Below are 19918 nucleotides of genomic sequence, written 5' to 3'. Positions count from 1 at the left end.
CCAGTCCTGCCCATCCCCCCAACCCCACGTACACAGCCCATCCGTTCCCATCTCCCGCTCCAGAGCCAGCCAGTCCTGCCCATCCCCCACAACCCCGCGTACACAGCCCATCCGTTCCCATCTCCCACTCCAGAGCCAGCCAGTCCTGCTCATCCCCCAACCCCACGTACACAGCCCATCCGTTCCCATCTCCCCTCCAGAGCCAGCCAGTCCTGCCCATCCCCCCAACCCCACGTACACAGCCCATTCGTTCCCATCTCCCACTCCAGAGCCAGCCAGTCCTGCCCATCCCCCCCAACCCCGCGTACACAGCCCATCCGTTCCCATCTCCCGCTCCAGAGCCAGCCAGTCCTGCCCATCCCTCCCCCAACCCCACGTACACAGCCCATCCGTTCCCATCTCCCGCTCCAGAGCCAGCCAGTCCTGCCCATCCCTCCCCCAACCCCGCGTACACAGCCCATCCGTTCCCATCTCCCGCTCCAGAGCCAGCCAGTCCTGCCCATCCCTCCCCCAACCCCGCGTACACAGCCCATCCGTTCCCATCTCCCGCTCCAGAGCCAGCCAGTCCTGCCCATCCCCCCCAACCCCGCGTACACAGCCCATCCGTTCCCATCTCTCGCTCCAGAGCCAGCCACTCCTGCCCACCCCCCACAACCCCGCGTACACAGCCCATCCGTTCCCATCTCCCACTCCAGAGCCAGCCAGTCCTGCCCATCCCCCCCAACCCCACGTACACAGCCCATCCGTTCCCATCTCCCGCTCCAGAGCCAGCCAGTCCTGCCCATCCCCCAACCCCGCGTACACAGCCCATCCGTTCCCATCTCCCGCTCCAGAGCCAGCCAGTCCTGCCCACCCCCCACAACTCCGCGTACACAGCCCATCCATTCCCATCTCCCACTCCAGAGCCAGCCAGTCCTGCCCATCCCTCCCCCAACCCCGCGTACACAGCCCATCCGTTCCCATCTCCCACTCCAGAGCCAGCCACTCCTGCCCATCCCCCCCAACCCCGCGTACACAGCCCATCCGTTCCCATCTCCCACTCCAGAGCCAGCCACTCCTGCCCATCCCCCCCAACCCCGCGTACACAGCCCATCCGTTCCCATCTCCCACTCCAGAGCCAGCCAGTCCTGCCCATCCCCCAACCCCACGTACACAGCCCATCCGTTCCCATCTCCCACTCCAGAGCCAGCCAGTCCTGCCCATCCCCCCCAACCCCGCGTACACAGCCCATCCGTTCCCATCTCCCGCTCCAGAGCCAGCCAGTCCTGCCCATCCCCCCAACCCCACGTACACAGCCCATCCGTTCCCATCTCCCGCTCCAGAGCCAGCCAGTCCTGCCCATCCCCCCAAACCCCGCGTACACAGCCCATCCGTTCCCATCTCCCACTCCAGAGCCAGCCAGTCCTGCCCATCCCCCAACCCCACGTACACAGCCCATCCGTTCCCATCTCCCACTCCAGAGCCAGCCAGTCCTGCCCATCCCCCCCAACCCCGCGTACACAGCCCATCCGTTCCCATCTCCCGCTCCAGAGCCAGCCACTCCTGCCCATCCCCCCCAACCCCGCGTACACAGCCCATCCGTTCCCATCTCCCACTCCAGAGCCAGCCAGTCCTGCCCACCCCTCCCCCAACCCCGCGTACACAGCCCATCCGTTCCCATCTCCCGCTCCAGAGCCAGCCAGTCCTGCCCATCCCCCCAACCCCACGTACACAGCCCATCCGTTCCCATCTCCCACTCCAGAGCCAGCCAGTCCTGCTCATCCCCCAACCCCACGTACACAGCCCATCCGTTCCCATCTCCCCTCCAGAGCCAGCCAGTCCTGCCCATCCCCCCAACCCCACGTACACAGCCCATTCGTTCCCATCTCCCACTCCAGAGCCAGCCAGTCCTGCCCATCCCCCCCAACCCCGCGTACACAGCCCATCCCTTCCCATCTCCCGCTCCAGAGCCAGCCAGTCCTGCCCATCCCCCCCAACCCCACGTACACAGCCCATCCGTTCCCATCTCTCGCTCCAGAGCCAGCCAGTCCTGCCCATCCCCCCCAACCCCACGTACACTGCCCATCCGTTCCCATCTCCCGCTCCAGAGCCAGCCAGTCCTGCCCACCCCCCAACCCCGCGTACACAGCCCATCCGTTCCCATCTCCCGCTCCAGAGCCAGCCAGTCCTGCCCATCCCCCCCAACCCCGCGTACACAGCCCATCCGTTCCCATCTCCCACTCCAGAGCCAGCCAGTCCTGCCCACCCCTCCCCCAACCCCGCGTACACAGCCCATCCGTTCCCATCTCCCGCTCCAGAGCCAGCCAGTCCTGCCCATCCCCCCAACCCCACGTACACAGCCCATCCGTTCCCATCTCCCGCTCCAGAGCCAGCCAGTCCTGCCCATCCCCCACAACCCCGCGTACACAGCCCATCCGTTCCCATCTCCCACTCCAGAGCCAGCCAGTCCTGCTCATCCCCCAACCCCACGTACACAGCCCATCCGTTCCCATCTCCCCTCCAGAGCCAGCCAGTCCTGCCCATCCCCCCAACCCCACGTACACAGCCCATTCGTTCCCATCTCCCACTCCAGAGCCAGCCAGTCCTGCCCATCCCCCCCAACCCCGCGTACACAGCCCATCCGTTCCCATCTCCCACTCCAGAGCCAGCCAGTCCTGCCCATCCCCCCCAACCCCGCGTACACAGCCCATCCCTTCCCATCTCCCGCTCCAGAGCCAGCCAGTCCTGCCCATCCCCCCCAACCCCACGTACACAGCCCATCCGTTCCCATCTCCCGCTCCAGAGCCAGCCAGTCCTGCCCATCCCCCAACCCCGCGTACACAGCCCATCCGTTCCCATCTCCCGCTCCAGAGCCAGCCAGTCCTGCCCATCCCCCAACCCCGCGTACACAGCCCATCCGTTCCCATCTCCCGCTCCAGAGCCAGCCAGTCCTGCCCACCCCCCAACCCCGCGTACACAGCCCATCCGTTCCCATCTCCCGCTCCAGAGCCAGCCAGTCCTGCCCACCCCCCAACCCCGCGTACACAGCCCATCCGTTCCCATCTCCCGCTCCAGAGCCAGCCAGTCCTGCCCATCCCCCCCAACCCCGCGTACACAGCCCATCCGTTCCCATCTCCCGCTCCAGAGCCAGCCAGTCCTGCCCATCCCCCAACCCCGCGTACACAGCCCATCCGTTCCCATCTCCCGCTCCAGAGCCAGCCAGTCCTGCCCACCCCCCAACCCCGCGTACACAGCCCATCCGTTCCCATCTCCCGCTCCAGAGCCAGCCAGTCCTGCCCATCCCCCCCAACCCCGCGTACACAGCCCATCCGTTCCCATCTCCCACTCCAGAGCCAGCCACTCCTGCTCATCCCCCAACCCCGCGTACACAGCCCATCCGTTCCCATCTCCCGCTCCAGAGCCAGCCAGTCCTGCCCATCCCTCCCAACCCCGCGTACACAGCCCATCCGTTCCCATCTCCCACTCCAGAGCCAGCCAGTCCTGCCCATCCCCCCAACCCCACGTACACAGCCCATTTGTTCCCATCTCCCACTCCAGAGCCCGCCAGTCCTGCCCATCCCCCCCAACCCCGCGTACACAGCCCATCCGTTCCCATCTCCCGCTCCAGAGCCAGCCAGTCCTGCCCATCCCCCCCAACCCCGCGTACACAGCCCATCCGTTCCCATCTCCCACTCCAGAGCCAGCCACTCCTGCCCATCCCCCACAACCCCGCGTACACAGCCCATCCGTTCCCATCTCCCACTCCAGAGCCAGCCACTCCTGCTCATCCCCCAACCCCGCGTACACAGCCCATCCGTTCCCATCTCCCACTCCAGAGCCAGCCAGTCCTGCCCATCCCCCCAACCCCACGTACACAGCCCATTCGTTCCCATCTCCCACTCCAGAGCCAGCAACTCCTGCTCATCCCCCAACCCCACGTACACAGCCCATCCGTTCCCATCTCCCGCTCCAGAGCCAGCCACTCCTACTCATCCCCCCCAACCCCGCGTACACAGCCCATCCGTTCCCATCTCCCACTCCAAAGCCAGCCAGTCCTGCCCACCCCCCAACCCCACGTACACAGCCCATCCATTCCCATCTCTCGCTCCAGAGCCAGCCAGTCCTGCCCATCCCCCAACCCCACGTACACAGCCCATCCGTTCCCATCTCCCGCTCCAGAGCCAGCCAGTCCTACTCATCCCCCCCAACCCTGAGTACACAGCCCATCCGTTCCCATCTCCCACTCCAGAGCCAGCCACTCCTGCCCATCCCCCAACCCCGCATACACAGCCCATCCGTTCCCATCTTCCGCTCCAGAGCCAGCCAGTCCTGCCCATCCCCCCCAACCCCACGTACACAGCCCATCCGTTCCCATCTCCCGCTCCAGAGCCAGCCACTCCTGCCCACCCCCATGTACATGGCCCATCCAGTCTGAGCACACTGAAGAAAAGAATCCCAGAAGCAACCCAAACCCAGCCCAGCCCAGATAAGTCCCAGCCCGAGAGCAGACAGCAGGGGCTATGCCCTGCCCTACCTGATCATGTGGTTGATGATGATGGGATCCGGATGCTGCAGCAGGCCTGCCAGCTTCATGGGGATCTCGGAGAATCGCATGCGAATGCAGCTAAAGATCTACGGGGGGAGGGAAGTCAGAGCATTAGCAGCCCCCATGAGGAGGCTCCTTCAGCCCATGAGAGGAGCGCAGGGGGAGGGGACCCAGCCTCCAATATGGGCAGGGACCAGATCACCATCTGCTGGCTTAAGGCGGGCAAACGCTTCAGTGACACTCATGGGGAGTGGGGCCTGGGGGCAGCCAGCTCTTCAGAACTCCTCCCCCAGAGCCCCGGGCACGGCCCGGAGTCACCGCCCCCTCGCCCACCCTGGGCCCTGCGGCAAGAGGCTGACCCATTTGTGCATGGCAGGGCCAGGGTTGAGCCGAGGCTGGCGAAGGGCGGGGCCAAGGGGCGGGTCTCTGCGGAGGGAGCCCAGGGCCAGGGTTGAGCCGAGGCTGGCGAAGGGCGGGGACAAGGGGCGGGTCTCTGCGGAGGGAGCACTGGGGAGCCCCAGGCCCACCTGGCGGAAGTAGCGGTTGCAGTTGATGTATTCCTTCTCGTGACTGTCCTGCAGCTTGTTGTGTTTGATGTAGAGCCACAGTGCCTGCATGATGCTGGCCCGGGTCTGGGTGTGGACGCCCAGCAGGCGAGCCAGGCGAGGGTCCAGTTTATACTGCGGAGGCTGCAATGAGACACAGATAGGGAGACAGCGCCCTCCAGGGCGGGCCTGGGCGCTCCCTCCCAGCACCACCTGCCGACAGAGCTGCACCAAGCCCGCCGAGAATGGAGCGGTCTGCAGCCACCCCTGGTCCCTGGGTGGGCCCACCGGGTCTAGAGGGGTTTCTGGTTAGAGGGCTGGGGGGGGTGGCTTGCTATTGACATTCGAAATTCAAGCTACGGGCGCAGCCCAGCTGGGAGCTGTCTGCACTTCTCCCAGAGCTGGGGCAGCTCCAGAAGCACTATCCCAGCATGCAGTGTGGCTGGGCTGATAGGATTGGGATGGAGCACAGCCTCCTGGGACCTGTAGTCTTCCTGGGCCACCAGGGTGCTCTGATCTGAACTGATCTTTTCCCTGCAAGGACAGAGCCTCTCATGGACCCACCTCGTCACTGCCTTCCTCACCATCCCTAGTAGGGTGACCAAATGTCCCAATTTTATAGGGACATTCCCGACTTTGGGGGCTTTTTCTTACATAGGTTCCTATTACCCCCCACCCCCTGTCCCGATTTTTCACATTTGCTATCTGGTCCCCTTAGTCCCCAGTGCCCTGGTAACCACTGGCCAAGGGCTCCACAGGCCACTGTGAGAGAGTGGCCCCCCATCCCTCTTTCATGGCAGCCAACTAACCCCTTGGCAGAGGCCCAAACTCTCCAGTGCGCTTGCTGATTATCCGCCAGGAGGGGCAGAACAAGTCACTGGGGTTGGGGTTGTGGGGGGGATGCAGAGAGAGAAGTCGGTCCCATGGGAGCCAGCCCCTGTATGGGGAAAGGACCCTCACTGGGGGGCCTGGCTCCTTCACTGTTCAGGGCCATACATGCTTATGAAGCCTGGGGCTGGGCCACACCAGCTGTGGGACCCAGCACGTGCCCTCCCCATCCAGGGAGGGTCAGCAGGCGGCCTCAGAGACCCACCAGGGACGAGAGAAAGGAAGAGAGGCTCTGGCAGGGTGCAGCTGACAGGGCAGCCCCAGGACCCCCAGCGGGTGGTGCACAGGGACAGGAGGTGAGGGGGCGGGATGGCGACACACTGGCAGGATGTGCCGCCTGCCTCCGGAATGAATCCCCCCACTCAGCAGACGTTGCTGAACCTGCCCTCTCTGGGGGGAGCTTTATGCCCGCTCAAGACAAGCAGATGGTTTGCCTTTGGGATGCCCCAGCATGCACCACATGGCAGGTATTTTTACGTATGTTTGCTGGGGACCCCCCCTCCCTGGCTCCTTAAAGTCACTCGATGGGCTGCTCAGGAGATCTGCCCCAGGGATGGCCCCTGCCAGTCAGCCCTCTCCCCCCCCCCATGCTCTGGGTCAGCCATGCCATTACCTGCTGCTAGAGGGGAGGGACTTTCCCCAGGGCAGGCAGGCTGGGCAGCAGCGGAGTTGGAGCCTCACCTGGTGATCCAGCATGAGCAGTAGGGTGCATTTCACATTGACGTCGCCGGGGCGCTTGACCTGGAAGCCGTCGGTCTCCTGGGTCGTGGGCATCCTGTGCCACTAGGGAAAAGGCCACCAAGATTTACTGCCAAGACCACAAGGGGGCGCTCAACACACGTTATTCGCTAGTTACATCAACATCAGCAGTTTGGAGCCTGACCCAGTGCCAGGGAGCTTGGGGCTGGAGCCTTCTCTGCACCCTGCGGCCTCGAGCTGGCACCCTGGCCGATTACCGACCGGATTGCCGTGCAGGGGTCTGTGAAAACCCAGCTCCCAGCTGCTCCGAGTAGACTTGAAACATCCCAGGGCAGTTGAGTTTGAGCCCGTCCTTGGTTGAAAACCCACCCTGCACGCTTGTACAGCTCAATGTGTCCCACTTCCCTGCCGCCCTCTACCCCGGGGATTGGGGTTGCGGATGGTTTCTAAAGAGCTCCCGGCTCCGACGGGCCCAGGGGGGATACAGAAACCCAGGCTATCACTGTTCGGGGTTCACACAAACCACTCGTTAGCAGAGCTGTGGCTGGAAACACAAGTCAACAGCCCTGCAGCTATCACACTAGAGTGGGAAGGAGAATCAGAGTTAAATTCTATAAGCAGCTCTGAGTACAGCGCTGTGTATTCCCGGGCCCCAGGACCGGCCACGGAACCGCAGCCCAGCACCTGAACTCTAACAAAAACCAGTATGGTGCAGACAGGCTCAAAAACACAAACCAAGCGTAACTGGAGTCTGCAGCCAGCCTGGAACAACAGCTCTGAGACTGGGCCCTGCCTCACTTCTCTCAGGTAGGGAGCTGAGCCACCCAGAGAGTACAGCGGAGAACCCCGTCGAAGGTCCCTAGGACTATCAGCGAGGAATCACGCAGGGGTGGGGGGGCGTGTGTACACAGAGGGGTATTGCAGTGCTTGAATACATTAGTGTCGCTGCAGAATTGGGTCCCACTGTGCCATGGAGCACATAGCACCCCCTGACCCATTATTCCCGGGACCCGCCCCCCCTCCAAAATTGTCCAACAGGCAGATCTTGGCGATCACAGACCTGTTACAGCAGCTTCAGAAACTGTTCAAATCAACAATGACAGGGGTGGGGAATCTTTTCTCTATCAGGGGCCACTGACCCACAGAAAAAAAAAAATCAGTTGTGGGTCTCACACAGCTCCACAGGGGGATGCAGAGGCTCAGGGTTCCCCTAGGCTCTGGGGTGGGGCCAAAAGTGAGGGGTTCAGCATGTGGGAGGGGGCTCTGCGCTGGGGTGCAGGAGGGGGTCAGGGCTCTGGCTGTGGGTGCGGGCTCTGGGGTGGGACTGGGGGTTTGGGCTGCAGAAGAGGGCTCCGGGCTGGGGCCAAGGGGTTGGAGTGTGGGAGGAGGTTCAGGGTGCAGGCTATGGGAGGGAGTTTGGGTGCAGGAGGGGGCCCAGGGCTGGGGCATCTGGGAGGGAGTTAAGGTGTGTGAGGTGGTTCTGACCTGGGCCAGGGGGTTGGGGCATGGGTGGGGGTGCAGGAGGGAGTTTGGGTGCAGGAGGGGGCTCAGGACTGGGGATGGGGGTTGGGGTGCAGGTTGGGGTCTGGGAGGGAGTCAGGGTGTGGGAGGGGGTTCTGACCCGGGGTTCGGGCTCTGGCCAGGCAGCGTCTACCTCAGGCGGCTCCCAGTCGGCAGCGCAGCAGGGCTAAGGCAGGCTCCCTGCCTGCCCTGGCTCTGTGCTGCTCCCAGAAGTGGCCGCCATGTCCGGCCCCTAGGCGGAGGGGCCAGGAGGCTCTGCGCAGTGCCTGCGGTCCCTGTATCTCGGGAGCTGCGGAGCCGGGGCAGCACACGGAGCTTTCCTGATCACCCCTGCACCTAGGGGCCACAGGGACATGCCAGTTGCTTCTGGTCACTTCGCGGAGCCAACCAGACTTAATGGCCTGGCAACCCGCCCCCTGCAGTGGAGCAAGCCAGCGCTCGCGGCTCCAGTCCAGCGGGGGAGGGGAGGGGGAGGAGAGGTGAGGCTTAGGGCTTCTGGCCTGCAGTGTGGAGACTTGCTGCTGGCCGGCTGAAATGAAGCAGAAGCTGGATCCAGCCTGCAGGTTCCCCACCCTGAATTATAAGTTAACACAGAAACAGAGCCGAGGTCCATCTAGCCTGGCAGCCCACACTACATGCAGGAGGCAGTTCTGGGACGATCTGCTTTGGTGGGGACGGGGGTGTCTCTGACCCCGTTAGAGGCTGGCTGATGCCTGGGACAGGGACAGTTTCCAGTGTTCACTGTCCAGCTCACGGTCTGCCAGGTGCTAAGCTCTTGGCCCAGTGACAGCTCGGGCAGTAAAGTTTCACAGGCCAGTCGCACATCACACTCCCAGAGGTTTCCTACTTCTCCCAGGGCCACCCAGGTAAAAAGCAGATCGACGAGGACATTCGTTTGAGGGCTGGGACAGGCAACATTAGCCCCAGACCAGCAACCATGCTAAGTTTGGGATTCTCACGCCCCACCAAAGCTGGAAGTGTCTAGTGCGGGCCCCACTGCTGCTGGGAATCCTCCCCTCGCATGGGGGGGGGGGACGGAGAGCACCGGTGTACAGCCCCTTACAGCACCCCACAGAGCCCTAGGAAGCTCACCAGAGGACCCCTGGAGACCCAGTTCTCCTGCCCTGCTCCATCCCAAGAGCAGAGCTGATGTAGGGTCACTTGGACCCCTAGCCTCCCATCTGGCCTCACAGAGCTCCACTTAGTGGATTTCAGGGCAGGGATTTGTCAGGAGCAGGTATTGGGCAGGGTAGTGCCCCGTTGGATCTCCCAGGCCCTAGAGGCTGCAAGAGTCATTCAACACATGGAGTGTGGGGAGGTGACACACAAACTAGTGCCAGCAAAGCCACGAGCCATCTACGGGGCAGTACTGCACGAGCCCCCTTCCTGCCCCCGGTCTTTTTGAAATCTAGACATGGCAAGCAGAAGCATTGGTGCAGGCAGCAGTCGCCGTCCCGGCCTGCCCAGTGCTGCCCTGCCCAGACCCCAAGGGCCATTTCCACAGTGCTGGGACAGCCCAACTCCGGCACCAGGCCCCTCCGACTGGTCCTGCTAGGGCTGCAGCTCGGGCTGGGGCTGCCTCCTTCACCCAGCACCTCACCTGTCCTCGGGCTCCTCTCCCCCCTCCTGCTCCCTGCAGCTCAGGCTGCCAAATTCCCGCAGCCCCTGGTCTGACTGCCCCCTGCCCACCCTCCCCTGCCCCACCTGAACCTCACCCAGCCCACAACTGCACCTGGCCCACCCCAAGGGCCCCACAGGCTGCTCCTCTCACCAACGCCACTTCTGAAAACTGCCCCCCACCCCACTCCCAGTTCTCCTCTGCCAACCTGCACTGGGCCCCAAGAGGTTAAGGGAGAGGGCTGGTGGGGCGGGGCAGCAAAGCTGCAGGCCGTTGCTGCTGGGAGTCTTCCAGGTGGGGGCGGGGGAGGAGAGACAGGCCAGGCCATGCTGTTGCCACTTCAGTCTGGGCCACGGGCCAACACCGCCACAAACAAAACAAAGCCACAAGCTGGAGCCAGAGCAAGCACCAGCCACTCCCTGCAGGGAGGGCCCGGTGCAGCCGCTTAGATGCCAGCCCCAGCACTACGGCCCTGCTGCCGGCTCCCCGCCCCAGCACTACGGCCCTGCTGCCGGCTCCCCGCCCCAGCACTACGGCCCTGCTGCCGGCTCCCTGCTCCAGGCACTAGCCCGGGGGACACCAAGTGCTCAGGGGGGAATTAGCTGCCTAATGGTCTCCCGTGGGCCATTTGAGTCTTGGCCAAAAGGATCCTTCCACCCCCACCATGGAGCGTGCAACAGAGCCAGCCCCAGGCCCCCGAGGAGCCCAGGAGCCCGCAGGCCAGAGACCCGCTGCGGGCGCTGCTAGGAGACGGCTGCTCCACCCTGAGCTGCGCAGCAGCTGCCAGGCGCGCCTCACCTCCACCAGATGGTTGTCTGGTCCATACAGCTCCTTGTCCAGTTCGATGACGAGGCTCTTGAAAAAGGAGGAGAACTTCCTCTTCTGCTTACTCGGCTGAAAGAGAGGAACCGGTGCAGTGCTCGGCCTGCCCTTCCCCAGTGCCAGGGGGCAGGAGTGCAGCAGGCCATAACCAGAGCCCCAGTCCTCAGACAGACAGGGCGGGGGCTACACAGGCAGCACCTCAGCTGGCTGCTCGGAGATGGTTGTGGGCACATCAGAACTGCCATTGGTGCTGTGGGGCCCAGGGAGCACAGAGCTGTGCCAGGCCCTGATCAAGCTCCAGTGACACATGGGGCACAGGGAAGGGGGGCTGGGAGTTTGCAATGTCAGGCTGTGGAAGGGGTGCGATGGAGAGGCCACTCTGGGGGAGGGCTTGGGAACCTGTTGGCATATTGGGAGGGGGCAAGGGGGTGCTGCCAGTGGTGTGGGGCTCTGCACAGAGTATCAGGTGCCGTGTGGACATACACAGCCTCCCTCACAGCCAGGTCAGACAGGCCAAGTCCAGAACCCGGACAAGGCCAGCGCTGCTCCCTGTCCCATGGCTATCAAAGGGAAGATCTGGGCTTTGAGAGGCTCCGAACATGGGTGGGGATAGATGGGGGCTGAACAGCTGCAGGGACAGTTCTCAGCTCCCCCGTGCAGCACCAGCCGGCGTGGAGGCTGCCAGGCTGGCAGTCAGTGTCCTTACATCCTCCAGGAGCTTGCCTTCCACGCGCAGCTCCCACGAGGCCACGCGCTCGCTGCCGTCCCCCTCCTCCTTGCCCGGGGTGAAGGTGTTGGAGATGTAAATCCGCAGCTTCCGCTTTTGCTGCAGTGCGGAGAGAAACAGAGGAACATGCCAGATTCAGCGAGCACCCAGCACCCATCCCAGAGCCTCTCCCTACAGAGACCTGCTGCCGGGAGGGGGAGCACCATCTCGCATAGTGATCGGGGAGGGGGCAGGAGAGAAGCATGCACACAGGAACCGACAAGGCCAGACCTTGGCTGCAATCTGCCCGTGCTGCCCCCGAGCTGCACAAAGGTCTTGGTCCCAGCTGACTGGAGAGCCATCTCCTCCATGCGTATCTCAGAAAGGCCCGGGAGCAAGGTGGGCCCCATTCAGATGGGGCAGCTCCATCCCCTATTTTTGCATGTGGCTCATGGCTATATGTCCTTCCAGCAAGAGTTGGATCCCAAACAGGGGCTGTTACGCACCGTGAGGGGTTTCTTGATGGCCTCCTGGATTTCCATTCTCTTCCGCGCAATGGTTTGATCCAGCTTGCGCTCAAAGGCGAGAAGGTCCATGTAGGCCTGAGACTCTGGGACCAGCTCCCGGATCTACCAAACAGAGAACCCATCACAGAACCGCCGTGGGCCCGCACTGCATGCCTGTCCCTTCCCTGCAGGGACGACTTGCCGGTCTCCGCCCTCACCAGGCCGTGCACATGTTACGGCTCGCTGCCCCCAAACCCTACAGCAGCAGCTCCCAAGTCACGGTTCTGAGCCCAGAGTCACTAGCATCATGGAGCCCGGCAAGGTGGGAGCCCAGCTCGGTCTTGATGCCATTTGGAAAAGCTGTCCAGTACCCCAGACAACCCCCGGGACACCCTGAAATCCCCACCCCAGCTGAATGGACCTGACCACCATGACCTCAACACCTCAGCTCACATCCCCACCCACAATGCCTGGGGCGTCTGAAGCTAGGTATCCCAGCTGTTCAGGCCCTGACTAACACTCTACAGCTGTGCGGCTCGCCCCAGCAGGCGGGCGCGAAGACAAACCTGCCCCACAGTCCATCTCTGAGGAGGTCATTTCGTTCCGGAGTAGCGTCACTGCACGCGTGCCCAGCATGGGCCTGCAATGCACCTGCCAAGCACTCCAAGCAGGGCGCTCGCCAACCAGGGCTGGCGGCACGTTCCTGCCCCCCTGGGCACTGCCACCCAGCTCGGAGCCTGCCTCTCCACTCTGCAGCCAGCCTAGGGCTCAAGCCCAGCAGGTGATCTCGCACCGGCAAGGGCCGGGCACACCAAACACCCCAGTGGAATAGCCTTTGTCAACAAGACCAGAGGCTCAGAATGGGAACAACTGCTCAGGAGGTCCAGCAGGGCTCTTGAAACCAAGGCACTGTTGCTCTCCCCCAGACCCACCCTGGGTAGCCCCTAACCCATGGGCATCATCTTCTCCTGCTGCTACAGAGGGCACTTCACCTCCCCTCATCTCCACCCCACTGAGGGTGCCTCAAGACCCCGGGCACATAACAAAGAGAAACCATTCCTCCTACAATTCCCATTCCACTGGCATGAGTACACCCCACTCCAGGGCTGGAGCCAGGCACCCTCGCTCAGCAGGGAAGCAGCACTTACTCTCTGTGGTAGGACCTTGTCCGCCATCTTCCTTCTTTTCAGCCTGCAAGCAGCACACAGAACGGCAGCATTAGGTGAGCACAGGCTGAACTTCTGAGCAGCTTCTAACACCCACGTCAGACCAGAGACCCATGCACTGGGGCTCTGCAGACACACACCACCCTGCCTCTCAGCACCGCCTCATTTGTACCACAGCTTGTTATTGGTCACAGTGGCCTGCAGCTCCAGTAACTTCAGTCTGGAACTCAGAGGGTCACAGCAACTCTCGAATCATGGAGAGACAGCCACCGAGCCAGCCCTGAATCCCCTGAAGACTCCACTCCTTGCTGAGGGCACGAGAATCAACCAAACAGATCTGGAGTTTCTAGGCCACGCCGTCTCCGCGGCTCAGCAGTGCACAAGACACATCACAGACTGGTCAGTCAAGACAGCTCATAACAGATGGGGGTTGTCACCTGAATGCCCCCAAGCTTGGGTCTTGCTACCTCTATGCACCACAGCAGTGCTCTGGCTAACAGCAAGGGGCAGGATGGGGAGAGCGGGGAGTATCCCAGCACCTCTCAACATCCTCCAAGAGCTGGACATTTCTGCTGAGGCAATCAGCAAAGCACTTATTGTGGATACGTGAACTGTCCTCGTTAGGTTTCAGAGTTCGGCTCGCGCTGCCCTGAGGCACCTCGGACCCTATGATGATGCCCTCTCTGCTGACCGTCAGCTGGCGGCTGAGAGGGGAGGTCAGCACAGGAAGCCGGGAGGTCCAGTGTTTGGAGCTGTAGCGTTGACAAATGTACCTGCCCCTCTGGGAAGGAGGCAGAGCGAGGGAGAGGGCTTCTGGACATTTGCCTCCTGCACTATCTCAGGCTTCTGGGGAGCCCTGGTCCAGTAGATCGGCAGCGAATAAGGGAGCAGAGCCAGTGCAGTGTATGCCATGGGTCCGAGCGCAATGCCACGCTGCCCATCCTTCAGAGGCCGAGCTCATGCCATGGGAAGGGGTCCCTCGCTCCACCTTTCCTCCCCCCAGCCCAGGCCTGGCTCGGGCTGTGGAGATCACAGGAGGCAAACGAAGGACTCTCAGGGGTTTTTCCCCCAGAAACAGGGACACTGCTGGCAATCGGCTGCTTTCACGCCCCTCATTCAGCCAGCTGCATTTCCCCATTTATCTAAATTCCACCTCTGCTCAGGAACATCACCCAGACGCACTGAGCCAGTGATTTCCCTGAGTGAGTCTCTTCCCCAGGTGCCGGCAGCCAGCTCTGTGACAGCATGGAAACCTGCATCGATTCCCAGAGCACGGGAGCTCTGGCCTCATACAGTACAGCTGGGCTCTGCTAAAGGGAGCTGCAAAGCTGGGGTAATGCACCTTCATTCAGGTTTTGAAATAACCCGGGACCCAGGCCGCAGCCTCCATTAGACCCAGGAGAACCTGCCCTGGGGCCCCTGAGAAACAATCAACAAACCCTCATGAAAACAGAAACAGAGCAAAGCGATTAACAGCACTGTAAACAACTCCGGATGTGCTGGCACGGCCGCTCGGCTCGAAAGGGGGAAGAGGCCAAGTGAACGCTGCGTGCCGGAAAGCTGGCTGCCACAGGCCCTGACTTCGGCTATCAGCCTCCACCCCCACAGCAATCCCCAGAGGGCTTCCCTCTGCTCAGCCAGCAGCGTGGCAGGGGCGTGGGGCAGACACACCATACAGCCCCTCTCAGGAGAGACCCAGAGCTCCCATTGCGTCTGGGCGCCTGCCAGAGCAGGGTGACAGCAGGAGCCCCACTCGCACCAACACTGCTTTTGTGGTGTTTGTTTGGGGGGGGGGGCACAGTTCTCAGTGCCGCTCAGGGGGCGATTAGCAAGTGACAGGCACTGGATCCCCACAGCTCCCCTGCAAGGGCACTAGTTGGGGAAATGGAGGCAGAGGTAGATCAGGGACGTGCTCCCAGCCTAGAGCCCTTGGCAGAACTGGGGTTGGTTGGGATGCAGCGGCCCAGGCCAGAGCCAGCGCACTGACCACCCCGGCCCCATCCCGAGGTCAGGCACATGGTCACCAGCACGGACACCCTTACCCTCGCCTTTGGCTTGCCAGGGGGGGCTGCGCCTGCGGAGCCAGCAGGCGCTTTCGAAAGGGATCCATGATCGACTGTGGCATTCCTGGTCGCATCGGAGAGGCGGCTCCATAGGGGGGTCCTGACGGGGATCCCACCTGCAATCCTGCCATGGGCATCCGGCTCCCCGGCGGCATCCCAGGACGCTAGCAGGAGAGAAGGAGACACGGTTACCTTGGCAAGTCCCCTGCTGGGCTCTAGCAGGCCACACGGCCCAGGAGTCTGTGCACCCAGCTGCTTGCAGCACAGAACGGAACATGCAGGCGCTGGGAGAACACCCCACTCCATGCACTCACGGGGGAGGGCAACGGCGCAGAGCAGCGGCACAGCCAAAAAGTGACGGAGGAGGGGCAGTTGCACAAGGTGAGGGCTCCTCGACATTTGGGTTTGACACAGAGAACTGGTTGCTAATCAACTCCTAAGGCTAGACCGGAGACACTGCGAACACCTGTGTTTTACCCTAGGCTGGTGTGGGGGGGAGCACAGAGAGGCAGTGGGGCGGAGGGGGCGGCTCGGGGGCCCAGAGAGATGTCACTTGCTGAGATGAGGGAGCACAGCGACATCACCTGCTGAGCTGCAGTGGGGGGGGGCACACTGGCTGAGCTGTGGGGGGGGGGGGGGTCGTCACAAAGTGCCATCATGGGTTGAGCTGCAGCTTTTGCTACTCTAGAAAATACAAGCAGGGAACTGGAACAGAAAATGCAGAAGTGCAAGCCGCAGGGAACACACACACACACACACACACACACACACACACACACCCGCTAACGGACTTGTCAGTACATGGGAAACCCCCTGTGGGGGTCGAGGCAGGTTCTACCACAGGCCTGGCCACTTTCACTTCCCTCTGGGAGGAGGAGGGGAGGGACACAGGCTCAGCACAGAACGAGGCTCCCTGCTCTGGGGCAGGCCCTCCCTGCAGTAACTAGGCCACCACGCTGATTTCCTACCACACGGGAGCAAGGGCACCATGGGATGCGCACCCCGAGACCCATATCGCACTCGGCAGCTCCTGGTGGGAGGTTCTGGCTCTGGACCAGCCTGGTGCCTGCCTGAGTGCTGCAGTGCCTTGGCTCAGGGCACACAACGGCCTCTTAAAGCATGGCAATGGCCTTCACACGGCTCTGGTTGTGAGTGCCACAAGCCCAGAGGGGGTGTGCATGGCTCAAGGTGGGTCCTCTCTCCTGACAGCCCCAGTACCAAGGAAAATCCAGTTCCCTAATGGCCCATTGGCCCACTTACACGGACCTTTAGGCAGATGGTATCTGATTGGGTGACAAAGGCTGCATGGGGGCCAGGGCAGTTTGTGGGACATTAAATGAGCCCTGACGACCCCTCAGGAGGTACGAGCTTGATCCTGTAACCTCTGGCCTCATCTCGCGATCCCCCCGGGGATCCAGCAGCGCATTCCTTGGAGGCTGTAAGCCCACAACTTCACGCATCAACCTCCTCTCCAGGATCCACCTCCACACAGAGCCGGGCCCAGACAGGTACGCTCCAGGGCACCCAGAGCAAACCAGAGCATTGCATGCTGGGACCCGCAGCCTGCTGCACACAAGGCTGCAATTGACCTCATGTTACCTACATGAAGTGCAGCCCTTGGGTGCTTGACAAACTGCCAGTGTGGCCGCTGGCTGGCCAATGCCGCAGGGCTCCCTGGTTTGTTTGGTCTGCTTTCTGAGATATTAAGAACGGGCTCCCTAATGCCAAGGAGCTTGTGTGGTTGGGAAAGTCACCAAGCCAGCAGGACAACATTTCATTGCTGCCGGCAGCTCCAGAACATGCCGAGACAACCCCCACTGTTCCCCGGCTGCTTTCGCTTGGGCCCTGCATGTGACGAATGGGGTTGGACAGCACGGAAGAAAAACGGACTGAGCCGTTGTGTGGGGAGCGCTCCCTCCGAGGGAGACGAGCTCGGGGAACTGACTCAACATAAGAGCCGCGTAACGGACAAGCAGCAGAGCTGCCCAGGGGCTCAACAGGCACAGCTGCCGGCCCTGAGGCGTAAGGCACCCGGCACACTCGGCCACCAAACACAAAACCTCCTGAACAGGGATTTCTGCTCAGCCTGCCGCAAACACAACGAAACCCTGCAGTAAAACAGAGAGGGACCCGTTTGGCCGGGCTGCGGCTCTCTGTTCCAGATGTGCACTCTGGAATGACTGTCGGGGTGCACATCACGGCCAGGTTTTGTGCAGCTCTACATGAGCTTGTCTGCATATAGCCAGAACTTCAGCTGGATGTCGGGTGACGTAGCGAGCGTTGGAGAGCCCTAGTTACTAAAGCCCTCTCCAGAACAAGCCTCCTACACACACTGCCCAAGGGGGCGAGACACTGATTCTAGGCGTAACAGGAGCAGTTCAGTCTCCATGGCTCTCACAGTTGTCGACCACTCGGCTGAGTTCACCAATTAGCATAAAATCTGGGTTTTGACTGCGGGAACAGGAACTGAGTCCCACCCAACTCATCTCCTAGAGAAGCCAAAGAGCCATTAAACAGGCACGGTTTCTACTCCCTGCTCAGCTGGGCTGGATGCAAACTGGTGAGCTACAAGTGAAAGGTTCTGACAGCTGCTAGATATGCTCGGAGGCCTCCAGTTTCTCAACAAGCGCCAACTTCACAGGAGGTCCTATAAAAATATTGTAAAAGTCCACGTTTAAACACGTTAAGGTTGCAAAGTCAGGCACCCAAAGTTAGCAAGTGCCAAGTTTAAGGCTGCCCAGGCAATCGTAATTCAACCCCCATGTAATTGCAGACTTGTCACAATGCACAATCACATTTTTTAACCCTACATGGGCTGTCAACACACTGGAACCCAGGACCTTCAGATCCACAGTATATACCTCCTCCACTTGAGATAAAGGAGCAACTAGTGGCAGAAGTAGGCTGCTGCCCAACAGGCCATTACTGTTTCACAAACAGTTGTATAATCTACTGGCAAACTGTCATGGTGCCCTCTTGGGGCTGGTCCACAGAAGAGTATCAGAATTCCTAGGTTATATTAATGGCTCTAGAGTAGAGCATGGCGCAGGATTACAGACAGGATAGACAAGCACATAAATGTGGCACATTCATGCTGACAGGCACTGTGGCAAATGGCTAAGCCTTAGTTCTATCTTACTAGAGATCTGGGCTCTATTCATAGCGCTTCCTGAAGTCACCTTGGGCAATCTTCCAGTTACCCCCATTGTGAAGTATGGGGAATTCCAGTCGCCTAGATTCCAACATTTAATTTCAACAATTCCACCTGTCACTGAAAACGCAGACCAGAATGAATTCTAAGGGGCAATGCTTGTGTAGAACTTGCGCAAAATTAATTCATTTTGCTTCCGATTTCCTTTGTTGGCACCACCCAGCAAGCTGAACAATATTCCCAAACGGAGAGCAATCACCAACTAGATTGTTAAACAAACTGCTTAGCATTTTACCTGGTAAATAAAATGAAGCTGTTCTGGGGACATTTATGGGCCTTGTTTGGTGGTTTCCAGCTCCCCCAGTTGGGCCCACTCCTTGCCCATTCCCCCACAGCACTGTTGCCGCTTTCTCGCTCTGCTCCCTCCCCATAGTTCTTAATTTCTCTTCCCCCGTTTTTCCTCTCCTGCCCTGCTAGCTTCCCCCTCTTTCCCCCAACTTGCTTAAAGGATAGACGCTGCGGAGGCTGGAGAGCAGCCAGCCACTGATGGCTCTTGTGACTGAGGTGGTGCTGTGGGGGGGGGGGAGGGGAGGCAAGAGATGCTTGAGCCAGTGGCCCCATCTTAAAGCGCATCTCTGCTCTGATAAGCAACAACGTCAAGACGGCATCGTCAACAGATCCACACACAACCCCCCACGCGTGCACTGAAATCCGATCTGCTGGCTTGAGTGACACAAATCAGTTTTACTGCTTTTTACTCCGGATTGCCCGACACAGTCCGCACAGGCAGGAATCTATTCCTTCTTGGACATCACCACCACTAAACGTTTCCCTCGTTCCAGTCAGTTCCACTTGCACAAGCCCAGCCGCCCCCGAGCTCTCTCAGTTCCTTCTTGCCGGCCAGCTACAATGCAGAGGGGTAGGAGGGCGGGCCGTGGAATGGACATGTGCAACACATCTTGACTAACAACAGTTACAAAAGGTTAGTAACCGTTTTTCTTTTCGAGTGATTGCACATGTGCATTCCTCTTTCGGTGACTCACAAGCCGTAATGTGGGAGAAGGGATCGGAGTTCATGTGCACACAGACTGGAGTACAACTCGTCCAAATTTAGCATCGTCTCTGGAATACTGAGGAATGGCATAAGGGGATGCGAAGGTGTGAACTGAAGACCAGCCGCTGCTTTACGAATGTCCTGGTTAGGGACTTGCAGAAGGAATGCCGTTGTGGCTGCCTGTGATCTTGTGGGACGTGCTATCTGTCTCCCTGGCAGTGAAACGCCTGCCAGCTCATAAACATGAGTGCAGGAAGTTCCAAGATGAAATTCTTTGCAAAGGGAGCGGGAGACCGTTCATTCTGTCTGCTATGGGCACAAGTAGTTGGGGTGACAAACAAAACTGTTTAGTCCTGTCTACGTAGAAAGTCAACGCTCTTCTGACACCAGAGCTGTGCAAACATTGCTCCTCTCTATTGGCCTGTGGTTCTGGGTAAAATGCAGGTAAGTAAACTGACAGGTTAATATGCAAATTAGATACCATTTTAGAGAGACATCTCGGAGGAGGGTGCAAGTACACCTTGTCCTTAAAGATCGTATAAAGCAGTTTGGCCCCCCCTCCTGTAGCTACCCAGAAAGCTTTCTGGCTGGGGCTGCAGGGTACCATCCCAAAGACTTTAGAGTGGTCCTAGAGCCCCTCAAGCCATGGAGCTT

At 60.7% G+C, this 19918-nt stretch overlaps 1 protein-coding gene across 1 annotated transcript in view; it reads right to left on the bottom strand.

The window, feature by feature from the left end:
• SMARCD2 (SWI/SNF related, matrix associated, actin dependent regulator of chromatin, subfamily d, member 2) overlaps positions 1-19918 on the bottom strand; it is a 54969-nt gene that overhangs the window by 21254 nt on the left and 13797 nt on the right. The window contains exons 2-9 of the mRNA XM_054014308.1: positions 15039-15223; positions 12979-13021; positions 11831-11953; positions 11325-11444; positions 10595-10690; positions 6640-6741; positions 5053-5214; positions 4514-4611 (exon numbers count right to left, since the gene is read on the bottom strand). Coding sequence (XP_053870283.1) covers positions 4514-4611; positions 5053-5214; positions 6640-6741; positions 10595-10690; positions 11325-11444; positions 11831-11953; positions 12979-13021; positions 15039-15223 — 929 coding nt within the window. The remainder of the gene's footprint in view (positions 1-4513; positions 4612-5052; positions 5215-6639; positions 6742-10594; positions 10691-11324; positions 11445-11830; positions 11954-12978; positions 13022-15038; positions 15224-19918) is intronic.

Source organism: Malaclemys terrapin, chromosome 25, assembly GCF_027887155.1.
Source record: "Malaclemys terrapin pileata isolate rMalTer1 chromosome 25, rMalTer1.hap1, whole genome shotgun sequence".
Lineage (NCBI taxonomy): Eukaryota > Metazoa > Chordata > Testudines > Emydidae > Malaclemys > Malaclemys terrapin.
This window is presented reverse-complemented; position numbering and strand designations above follow the sequence as displayed.